General features: G+C 46.7%; 1 protein-coding gene across 2 annotated transcripts in view; it reads left to right on the plus strand.

Annotated features, from left to right (window-relative positions):
• Arid1a (AT-rich interaction domain 1A) overlaps positions 1-11,197 on the plus strand; it is a 91,176-nt gene extending 79,979 nt beyond the window's left edge. Inside the window, exons 12-20 of one of the 2 annotated variants that reach the window (XM_048350582.1) lie at positions 490-697; positions 2,460-2,592; positions 2,762-2,937; positions 3,352-3,502; positions 3,585-3,722; positions 3,803-3,902; positions 4,406-5,297; positions 5,643-5,773; positions 8,136-11,197. In XM_048350582.1, coding sequence (XP_048206539.1) covers positions 490-697; positions 2,460-2,592; positions 2,762-2,937; positions 3,352-3,502; positions 3,585-3,722; positions 3,803-3,902; positions 4,406-5,297; positions 5,643-5,773; positions 8,136-9,860 — 3,654 coding nt within the window. In that variant the 3' untranslated portion in view covers positions 9,861-11,197. The remainder of the gene's footprint in view (positions 1-489; positions 698-2,459; positions 2,593-2,761; positions 2,938-3,351; positions 3,503-3,584; positions 3,723-3,802; positions 3,903-4,405; positions 5,298-5,642; positions 5,774-8,135) is intronic. The other variant, XM_048350583.1, reaches the window with a different exon arrangement.
• Positions 11,198-11,720: the final 523 nt, after the last annotated feature.

The raw sequence follows: 11,720 nt of genomic DNA on the forward strand, positions 1-11,720 counted from the left end.
ATATGAAACAAAGACTAGCCAGTGCCAGTGGTTTATGCCTATAATCCTAGCTACTCAGAAGAATGAGATCTGAGGATTGATAGCCTAGCTAGAAAAGTCCTCAAGACTATCTCCAGTTAGCCAGCAAAATGCTAAACTGGAAGCATGGCTCAAGTGGTAAAGCATCAGCTGTGAGCACAATAACCCAGACAAGATACATACACATAGCACACATTCATTCGTACAGAACTAGACACTGATTTATTAGTTGGAAATTAGAGTCCTGTTTAGAGTAAGAAAATTTCAGTGGAACCTGGTGAGCAGGATAAAACAAAGCCAGATACAAACTGAACATTTCATAGACTCTCCACCATTTTTTCAGTTATCTAGAACTGTGATTCCATAAGAAATCAAAATATCTCTCAACTTTTGACTTGGTGCTTTTGGTGCTTATGGGAAGTAAGACCAGGTAGAAAATGTATTCTAACTCTTCTTTTGTGGGATTTCCAGGTCAATAAGAACAAAAAATGGCGGGAACTTGCGACCAACCTCAATGTGGGCACATCAAGCAGTGCTGCCAGCTCCTTAAAAAAGCAGTATATCCAATGTCTCTATGCCTTTGAGTGCAAGATTGAACGGGGAGAAGACCCTCCCCCAGACATCTTTGCAGCTGCTGATTCCAAGAAGTCCCAGCCCAAGATCCAGCCTCCCTCTCCTGGTAAGGATGTGGTTAGCAACTCCAGGGCTAAGGGCCTGGCTCCTTCTTCAGTGGTGCTTACTTCCAGAGGAACAGAGCAGATGCCAGGAACTTGGTCCCCACCTTACCCTCCTCAAAGGCTTAGCAGGCTTGCAGACAAAACAGCAAGTAGTGCCAGCTCTCTTGGGAAATACTGTCCTACAGCTCTTAAGTTTTAATTTTTATTGTACACCTGGCATCTTTCCAAATGTTTGTAAACTAGTGAGTGGGAGGAACAATAGAGGAGTGAGGGAAGCCTGACAAATAGCAGTGAAGCAAGGGCCATCTGGGAACTTTGGCAGGCTGATGTCAGCGCCTTAGAATGCAACTCAGACTAGAGCCCTAAGGTCCTCCCAGGGAGTCAAGATGGTAATGAATGGGAAGGAGGGGTCATGAATGGAACTTTCTTATGGGGCTGTTTCTGCCCATCCTCCTTTCTGGAAAGGAGTCTAGGGCTTAGGCTAACATGTAGAGGGGAAAAGGCCAGGGCCCTACCTCCAAGGTGGGTGTAAACACATGTGCCCTGGTGTTAACCCCTGAGAGTATAATAAGTGCCTGAAATGACTCATCAGCTGGGAGGCCTCAGCAGTGGGATATCTCCTGCTGGAAATGGTAACTAATGGAAACATTAATTACTAGGAGTTGTGTGCTTATCAGCTTAGAGGACCATTGGAACCTAAAGATGGCATTGTGCTGGGTTCATTTAGGGGCCAGGTAAACCCTCCCCACCCTGGATTTTGGAGGCTCTGACTAGGAACATTACCTTTAATAAATTACCTTAATAGGTTATACATGTCCTTGGAGAATTAAAGGGAGGGGTGCCAGAGAAGCTGGCAGTGCATCAAGAATTGAGCAGCATAGTTATGGTGATTTCATGGTCATGTCACTCTAAATGTTAAAAGCAAGGAGGGTCAAAACCCATTCCCTTTTTTGGCCTTGCAAGGTCACCACCTTTGAAAAGGGTGTCTTGTGCTTTAGTGGCCTTAGGAAAATATTTACCAAAGAGATCCTGTAAAGTCAGACTAATGGCATAGGCACTCCAAATGCTGAAGCATGAGAGGATTGTGAGTTCAGGACCAACCTGTGCCTTGTCCCGTCCCGTCCCCCCCCCCCCAAAAAAAAAGAAGAAAAGAGCCAGATGCCTTTGCTTCACACCTATATTAGTTACTCAGGAGGCTGAGATCTGGAGGGCCAAGGTTCAAAGCCATCGTAGATAGAAAAGTCTGCAAAACTCTCTAAAACACCAGCCAGAAGCCAGGCTAGAGTAGTAAAATACCAACTGTAAGCAACCAGCATGAGGGTTTGAGTTCAAACCCCAGTACCAACAAAAGAGAAAAACAGATGACACCAATTGGTCAGTCCTGTAATCCTAGTTATTTGGAAGGCTGAGATTGGGCGGATCCTGATCTGAGACCAGCCCAGGCATAAAAGTCTACAGGATCCCTTTCACAACCAAGAGCAACTGAGAGCTTGGTATGGTGGTTCCCAAAATAAGGAGATTGAGATTCCCACACCAGGAGGCAAAACCCTATCTCAAAAGTAATAAGCACCAAAAAAGGTCTGGAGGTATGGCTCAGTGGTAGAGCACCTGCATAGCAAGCTCAAGGTGTACTGAGTTCAAACTCCTATACCAGCAAAACATAAAGGAAAGAGAGAGGTCAATCCTGGGTAGTTTATGTGTTTCTGTGAGAGTTAAAACACTTGCCTGGCAAGCAAGCCTGCTCACCTGTATCTTTTTTGACAGCGGGATCAGGGTCTATGCAGGGGCCACAGACTCCTCAGTCAACCAGCAGTTCCATGGCAGAGGGAGGAGACCTGAAACCACCAACTCCAGCATCCACACCACACAGTCAGATTCCCCCCTTGCCAGGCATGAGGTAAGACCAGGAACAAGGTTGGGATCCCTGGGGACTAGTGTATGGCAAATCCTAAGTAGCCTAAGGGTGGTCCCTGCCATCTACCTGCCCAGCCAGTGTCTTCAATGTGTTTCTGTATTAGAGGATTTTATCTATTTGAGGTTTTTAATTGGTTTCCCTTGCTTTGGAGCAGGAGCAATTCTGTCGGGATCCAGGATGCCTTTCCTGATGGAAGTGACCCCACATTCCAGAAGCGGAATTCCATGACTCCAAACCCTGGGTACCAGCCCAGCATGAATACCTCTGACATGATGGGGCGCATGTCCTATGAGCCAAATAAGGATCCTTACGGCAGCATGAGAAAAGGTGACCAGTTACTACTGACCTTGTGCAGGGGTAGGAGGATAATCTCCAGGTAGCTTCTGAGATAATATATTCCTGATAGCACTCCCTGATCTAACCACTCTCTTTATCCCTACTTCCTTTTTTCTTTTTCTGTGGTGCTAGGCCTAGAACCCAGGACCTCACACAAGCTAGGCAGATGTTTTACCACTCAGCTACATCCCTAGTCCCACCTCCTTTCTAATCTCCCACTTAACTCCTGGCCTCATCTGGCACCCTTTATTTAACATGCTTTTTGCTATTAGAAGCTTTTAGATCTTTATTTTGAATCGGTCAGGAAATTAATGAGAAGATAATTCGAGCTTTGTAAAGGCAAGGTACGAATTGCCTGGCCTGCCAGCACACCAGTTTTCTCACTGCCTTCCTTTCTGTACTCAGCTCCTGGGAGTGATCCCTTCATGTCCTCAGGGCAGGGCCCCAACGGAGGGATGGGTGACCCTTACAGCCGTGCTACTGGCCCTGGGCTGGGAAATGTGGCTATGGGACCACGACAGCACTATCCCTATGGAGGTCCTTATGACAGAGTGAGGTAAGCACAGCCCCTGCATCTGTCACACCCTTGGTACCCCATAGCTATGACATGCTCAGTTTGCTTCTCCAATTTTGCTTAGGACTGAGCCTGGAATAGGGCCTGAGGGAAATATGGGCACTGGAGCCCCCCAGCCCAATCTCATGCCTTCCACCCCAGACTCGGGGATGTATTCTCCTAGCCGCTACCCCCCACAGCAGCAGCAACAGCAACAGCAAAGGTAAGTTAAGTCTAATTTCAGTGCCAGTATACTTGGGCTTTGCCTTTCCCCTCCCTGATCTTTTCTCTCCCTTCCCGCAGACATGATTCCTATGGCAATCAATTCTCCGCCCAAGGCACCCCTTCTGGTAGCCCTTTCCCCAGCCAGCAGACCACAATGTATCAGCAACAGCAACAGCAGGTAAAGAAATGGACTGACCCGCTAGTCCCCCTTGAACATGGAACTGAAGACATGGTTCAGGTGATAGAGCTCTAGCCTGGAGCAAAATAGCCAAGTAAGATTTCAGGACCTTAAGTTCAAGCCCTAGTATCAGCACACACACACATACAAAATTGAGTAATCAAAACCTAAAGTCCATGTCAGTCTAAGAAGCTCCCTTGGAGTAGTTTAGTGTTTCTCTCTCAGCTAGCTAGTTTTGCCTGGAGAACCAAGCCCTCAGCCTCTTCTCCAATGGTCTCCCTGTTCTCCAGAAGGGTTAGAAACAATCCTGGTGATTTTTGAATTTTTCTTCTTTGAGCAAGGGAGAGCCAGAGAAAAAGAAAATAATGGTTCAAAAGATAATTTGTGCGTGTATCTTCTCTTCCAGAGGAGGAGAAGTAAATGCTGATTGTGGCCATCTTTGCATCTAGGTTTTGTGTCACTGAATGCAAAATATTCACTTTTTCTTTTATTTTCTGTCTTAGAATTATAAGCGGCCAATGGATGGCACATATGGTCCTCCTGCCAAGCGGCATGAAGGGGAGATGTACAGTGTGCCATACAGCACTGGGCAGGGGCAGCCTCAGCAGCAGCAGTTGCCCCCAGCCCAGTCCCAATCTGCCAGCCAGCAACAAGCTGCCCAGCCTTCCCCTCAGCAAGATGTGTACAACCAGTATAGCAATGCCTATCCTGCTACTGCCACCGCTGCTACTGAGCGCCGACCAGCAGGCGGCCCGCAGAACCAATTTCCATTCCAGTTTGGCCGAGACCGTGTCTCTGCACCCCCTGGCTCCAATGCCCAGCAGAACATGCCACCACAAATGATGGGTGGTCCCATACAGGCATCAGCTGAGGTTGCTCAGCAAGGCACCATGTGGCAGGGGCGTAATGACATGACCTATAATTATGCCAACAGGCAGAGCACGGGCTCTGCTCCCCAGGGTCCTGCGTATCATGGTGTGAACCGAACAGATGAAATGCTGCACACGGATCAGAGGGCCAACCATGAAGGCCCATGGCCTTCCCATGGCACACGCCAGCCTCCTTATGGTCCCTCTGCCCCCGTGCCTCCCATGACAAGACCCCCTCCATCTAACTATCAGCCCCCACCAAGCATGCAGAATCACATTCCTCAGGTATCCAGTCCCGCTCCCCTGCCCCGGCCAATGGAGAACCGCACCTCTCCTAGCAAATCTCCATTCCTGCACTCTGGGATGAAAATGCAGAAGGCAGGTCCACCAGTACCTGCCTCGCACATAGCACCAACCCCTGTGCAGCCCCCCATGATTCGGCGGGATATCACCTTTCCACCTGGCTCTGTTGAAGCCACACAACCTGTGTTGAAGCAGAGAAGGCGGCTTACAATGAAAGACATTGGTAAGGAGATCTCCCCAGTTGGGTTACTTCATCTACCCCTTTCCATCTTGTTCATTATTCTCTCTAGCTTAATAGCTGAAGTGGAGCCTGGTGCAGTGGTAACTAAAATAGAGCCAAATAATTCTGGGGAAGGTTTTGCTTTAAGATTTCAGGTTTTGCTTTAAGGCTTTGTTATACAGTGATGTTCTAGAGCACTGAGACAAAATGAGGGGCCAGCAGATATGTTTCCCACTCTTAAAGCCTTGTGTTACCTTCAGAGTAGCCTAATTGATAGGGGATTCCTGGGGGTGGGTGCCTCTAGACAACTTAAGTTTGGTGGATGGACAACACAAAGGTTTATTTCAGGAACCCCGGAGGCATGGCGGGTAATGATGTCCCTCAAGTCTGGGCTCCTGGCAGAGAGCACATGGGCATTAGACACCATTAACATCCTCCTGTATGATGACAACAGCATCATGACCTTCAACCTCAGTCAGGTGAGTACAAGTTTCTGGGGGGGGAAATTAGGAGATTCTGGGATCTTCTTGGCTTTGACCAGTCCTAGGGCTTGAACTTGGGGCCTTTTGCACTGTCCCTGAGGATTTTTGTTTTGTTTTGTTTACCTCAAGGCTATTTATTGCTCTACCACTTGAGCCATAGCTCAAGCACTTTCAGTATTTTGATAGTTAATTAGAGATGAGTCTCATGGGCTTTTCTGCCCAGGCTTGTGATCCTAAGATCTTAGCCTTCTCAGTAGCTGGGAGGACTTCAGGCTATACCATTTTACTTTTTTTAAAAAAAGTGTTGAGTTTGAATTTGGGTTTTTATACTTGCTTGGTAGGCATTCTACCACTGAGCCTTATGTACAACTCTCTTTGCTTTTGGTATTTTTCTAATAGGGCATTATTTTATGCTTAGGCCTGTCTGGACCCAAGTCCTCCTATTGACTCTTAACCCATCTCAGCCTTCCAAGTAGCTGAAGTTACAGACATGAGTCACCACACCCAACATTTTTTGTTGAGGTTTTTTTTTTTTGCCTTTTCTTTCTTTTCCTCTTCTCTTTCTGTTTCTCCCTTTTTGTCTCCCTACTCTCTCTCTCTTTCTCTCTCCTCTCTCTCTTCTCTCTCCTCTCTCTCTCTCCTCTCTCCTCTCTTTGTCTTTCTCCTCTCTCTGTCTCTGTCTCTCTGTCTCTGTCTCTGTCTCTCTCTCTCTCATCTCTGTGGTAGTCCACAGTGTCCTGGAAGTCAAAATCCTACCCCAGCCTCTCAAGTGCCAAGATTGCAAATTTATGCCACTGTACCTGACCCATCGTAGTTTTCCATCCTCCTTGGAACCTACCAATCTGTTAGAGAACTGACTACCAGGACATTGGCAATAATATTTACCACTTAATAGTGCTTTCACTTTCTACTAGAGCCTTAATGTTTTGCTTCATGTCATCTTTAGAGCAGCCTTCAGAGACTGGCGATATGGCCACTTATAAATGAGAAAATAGGTTCAGAGTTTATCCGTGCCCAAGTTCACACTGTTGCCAGGAGAATCTTTCTGGCTCTAAGACTTACTTTGTTGTTGCTGCTGCTGCTGCTGTTGTGTTTGGTTGTTTGCCAGTCCTGGTGCTTGAACTCAAGGCCTGGGCTCTGTCCCTGAGCTTCTTTTGCTCAAGGTTAGCACTCTTCCAATTGAACCACAGCTCCACTTCTGTTTTTTTCTGTTTATCTGGTACTGAGGGGTTAAACCCAGGGCTTCATGCATGCTAGGCAAGCCACATTTGCAACCCATTGTTACTACTTTTTGTTTTCTTTCTGTTGTGGGTCTTGAACTCAGGGCCTTAGTGCTGTCCCTGCATTCTTTTGCTCAAGATTAGTGCTCTACCACTTTGAGCCACAGGGTCCCTTGCCAGTTTTCTGGTGGTTTATTGGAGGTAAGAGCCTCTAGGGGACTAAGCCCATCTGGCTTCAAACCACAATGCTCAGATCTCAGCCTCCCAGCACCCAGCTTTCTAAGGCTTATTACTCTTTTCATCGTATGATATTGCCTCCCATGAGAAAATGAAGGGGAAAAAATTGAGCATTTTCCATATGACAGGCTTTTGATACATCCCATTCAGACTTTAGAACGACACTGACCAGTTAAGGAATTTTCATCATTTCATACTGCTAATTTCTGAGAAAGTCAGAAAGCAAACTCAAACTTCCCAATTCAAAACCTTTTTTTTTTCCATTTATCTATACTATTCAGCCAAATACTGACTAGAGATTGGTGTTTCTTTCTTCTAGAGGTTTATGGTCTATATAGGTTCCTAGCTGGAGTTTGTGGCTCTTTAGCCACAAGTTTAGAGCAGTGTTCAGATAGCTAAAGGCTGATCCTACCTATTAGGCTACAAGATTCACGGAGGCACAGCCTCCTACAATGTTGGAGTTTGGAAAAGAGAACAAGTGAACATCTGTCCATATTGCATTTCCTTTTCCTAGCTTGTCCTAAGGGGGTCATCTCATCCACACTTATTCCTCAGCTATACGTGGCAGATATACAGACTATCCTAGCAGGGCAAAGGCAAAGAACATTGGTTCAGGAATTGGAGGGTTAGAGATGAGTGGCACTGGTAGGTGAGGTGGAGAGCTGTGATGCACGTTTTCATACTGCTGGGGGCAGGTTTATGCCATTGTTGTTTGGGCAGAGGAAAGAGCTTGATGTTCTTTGCGAAGGAAAAAGGAGGAGAGAGCAGAACAATTCTGCTTCTCCCAAGTGAGACAGATATGCCCCACCAAGGAAAGAGGTGATTAATAGAGCTGGGCCAGCGGTCAGGGGTCCTCTCAAGCCACTATTCTCTCTGCTAATTATTTCCTATTTATCTTTCAGCTCCCAGGGTTGCTAGAGCTCCTTGTGGAGTACTTCCGTCGATGCCTGATTGAGATTTTTGGCATTTTAAAGGAATATGAGGTGGGTGACCCAGGACAGAGAACACTACTGGACCCTGGAAGATTCAGTAAGGTGTCTAGTCCAGCCCCCACGGAGGGGGAGGAAGAAGAAGAACTTCTAGGTCTGAAACTAGAGGAGGAGGAAGAAGAAGTAGTTGAAAATGATGAGGAGATGGCATTTTTGAGCAAAGACAAGCCAGCTTCAGAAAATAGTGAGGAGAAGCTAGTCAGTAAATTTGACAAGCTTCCAGTAAAGATTGTACAAAAGAATGACCCATTTGTGGTGGACTGCTCAGATAAGCTTGGGCGTGTGCAGGAGTTTGACAGTGGCTTGCTACACTGGCGGATCGGTGGTGGGGACACCACAGAGCATATCCAGACCCACTTTGAGAGCAAAACAGAACTGCTGCCTTCCAGGCCTCATGTGCCATGTCCCACAGCCTCCCGGAAACATGTCCTGACAGAGGGCACCGCAGGGACGACAGAGCAGGAGGGGCCCCCGCCTGAGGGCCCTCCAGAAAAACGGATCACAGCCACTATGGATGATATGTTGTCCACCCGCTCTAGCACACTGAACGAGGAGGGTGTTAAGAGTACAGAGGCCACCAAGGAAAGCAGCAAGTTTCCATTTGGCATCAGTCCAGCACAGAGCCACCGGAACATCAAGATCCTAGAAGATGAGCCCCACAGTAAGGACGAGACCCCACTGTGTACCCTTCTGGACTGGCAGGATTCCCTTGCCAAGCGCTGTGTGTGTGTCTCCAATACCATCCGAAGCCTGTCATTTGTGCCAGGCAACGACTTTGAGATGTCTAAACACCCAGGACTGCTGCTTATCCTGGGCAAGCTAATCCTGCTGCACCACAAGCACCCAGAACGGAAGCAGGCACCACTAACTTACGAGAAGGAGGAGGAGCAGGACCAAGGGGTGAGCTGTAACAAAGTTGAGTGGTGGTGGGACTGTTTGGAGATGCTCCGGGAAAATACTTTGGTCACACTCGCCAACATCTCGGGGCAGTTGGACTTATCCCCATACCCTGAAAGCATTTGCCTGCCTGTCCTGGACGGACTCCTACACTGGGCAGTTTGCCCTTCAGCTGAAGCCCAGGACCCTTTCTCCACCCTGGGCCCCAATGCCGTCCTCTCCCCCCAGAGACTGGTCTTAGAAACCCTCAGCAAACTCAGCATCCAGGACAACAATGTGGACCTGATCCTGGCCACACCCCCCTTCAGCCGTCTAGAGAAGTTGTACAGCACCATGGTGCGCTTCCTCAGTGACCGAAAGAACCCAGTGTGCCGAGAGATGGCTGTGGTACTGCTGGCCAACCTGGCACAGGGGGACAGCCTGGCAGCCCGTGCCATTGCAGTGCAGAAGGGCAGCATCGGCAACCTCTTAGGCTTCCTTGAGGACAGCCTTGCTGCCACACAGTTTCAGCAGAGCCAAGCCAGCCTCCTGCACATGCAGAACCCACCCTTTGAGCCAACTAGTGTGGACATGATGCGGCGTGCTGCGCGTGCGCTGCTAGCCTTGGCCAAGGTGGATGAGAACCACTCAGAGTTCACTCTGTATGAGTCGAGGCTGTTGGACATCTCTGTGTCACCACTGATGAACTCATTGGTTTCACAAGTCATTTGTGATGTACTGTTTTTAATTGGCCAGTCATGACAGCCGTGGGACGTCTCCCCTCCCTGTGTGTGTGTGCGTGTGTGGAGAACTTAGAAACTGACTGTTGCCCTTTATTTATGCAAAACCACCTCAGAATCCAGTTTACCCTATGCTGTCCAGCTTCTCCCTTGGGAAAATGTCTCTCCTGTTTCTCTTTCCTCCTCCCCTCCCCCTCACACCTTTCTTTTTCCTCATCCTCACCTTGCTCCCCCTCAGGACCCTACCCTATTTGAAAAGACAAAGCTCTGCCTACATAGAAGACTTTTTTATTTTAACCAAAGTTACTGTTGTTTACAGTGAGTTTGGGGAAAAAAAATATAAAAAATAAAAATGGCTTTCCCGGTCCTTGCATCAACGGGATGCCACATTTCATAACTGTTTTTAATGGTTAAAAAAAAAAAAGGAAAAAAATACAAAAAAAAAAAAACTCTGAAAGACAAAAAGGTGACTGCTGAACTGTGTGTTGTACATTCACAATCTCGCAGGAGCCGAGAAGTTCGCAGTTGTGAGCATACCCTGTTCACTGGAGAGGCCTGTGCAGTAGAGTGTAGACCCTTTCATGTACTGTACTGTACACCTGATACTGTAAACATACTGTAATAATAACGTCTCACATGGAAACGAGAGAAGACGCTGGGTCAGCAGCAAGCTGTAGTTTTTAAAAATGTTTTTAGTTAAATGTTGAGGAGAAAAAAAAAAAAGGCTTTTCCCCCAAAGTATCATGTGTGAACCTACAACACCCTGACCTCTTTCTCTCCTCCTTGATTGTATGAATAACCCTGAGATCACCTCTTAGAACTGGTTTTAACCTTTAGCTGCAGCGGCTGCGCTGCCACTTGTGTATATATATGATGTTGTACATTGCACATACCCTTGGATCCCCACAGTTTGGTCCCTCTCCCCGCTACCCCTTTATAGTATGACGAGTTAACAAGTTGGTGACCTGCGCAAAGCGAGACACAGCTATTTAATCTCTTGCCAGACATTGCCCTTCTTGGTGCAGTGCTGTACAGGTCTCTGTAAAAAGTCCTTGCTGTCTCAGCAGCCAATCAACTTATAGTTTTATTTTTTTCTGGGTTTTTGTTTTGTTTTGTTTTTCTTTCTAATCGAGGTGTGAAAAAGTTCTAGGTTCAGTTGAAGTTCCTGATGAAGAAACACAATTGAGATTTTTTCAGTGATAAAATCTGCATATTTGTATTTCAACAATGTAGCTAAAACTTGATGTAAATTCCTCCTTTTTTTCCTTTTTTGGCTTAATGAATATCATTTATTCAGTATGAAATCTTTATACTATATGTTCCACGTGTTAAGAATAAATGTACATTAAATCTTGGTAAGACTTTTGTGAGACTTTTTATTGTCTTCATCCTATGTAAGAGTTTTGTCGGAGTGTGGTGAGCACTCGTGCTGTTCTTAGTGTATTCCTAAATGGGGGCCTTCTTGACCCTGTTTTTTCTTTCCCATATCCCTCCACCACCACTACTACCCCAAGTTCAGGACCTTGATTCTTTGTCTTGCTTGCTTAGCTGGTGCTCTACTACTTGAGCCATGTCTCTCACTGCTTTTTGTTGGTTTCTTAATGATGGAGTTTTGGACTTTTTCCCCGGGCTACTTTCAAACCTGAGCCTTCCAGTGTCAGCCACCTGAGTGGCTAGGATCACAATTGTGAGCCCCTGGTGCCCTGCCATATTCCACTTCTAATCTCCATGGGGTAAGCTTAAATACAGCCTGAAAGTAAATTCTAGAATTAAAAATAGAATGAAATAATTGATAGTTTAGAAAAATAAGCTTTTGAAAATGGTAAAGGTAGGGACTGGGAATGTGGCTTAGTGTGTTAGAGTGCTTGCCTTGCATGCATGA

This window comes from Perognathus longimembris, chromosome 7 (assembly GCF_023159225.1).
Source record: "Perognathus longimembris pacificus isolate PPM17 chromosome 7, ASM2315922v1, whole genome shotgun sequence".
In the NCBI taxonomy this organism is placed as follows: Eukaryota; Metazoa; Chordata; class Mammalia; order Rodentia; family Heteromyidae; genus Perognathus; species Perognathus longimembris.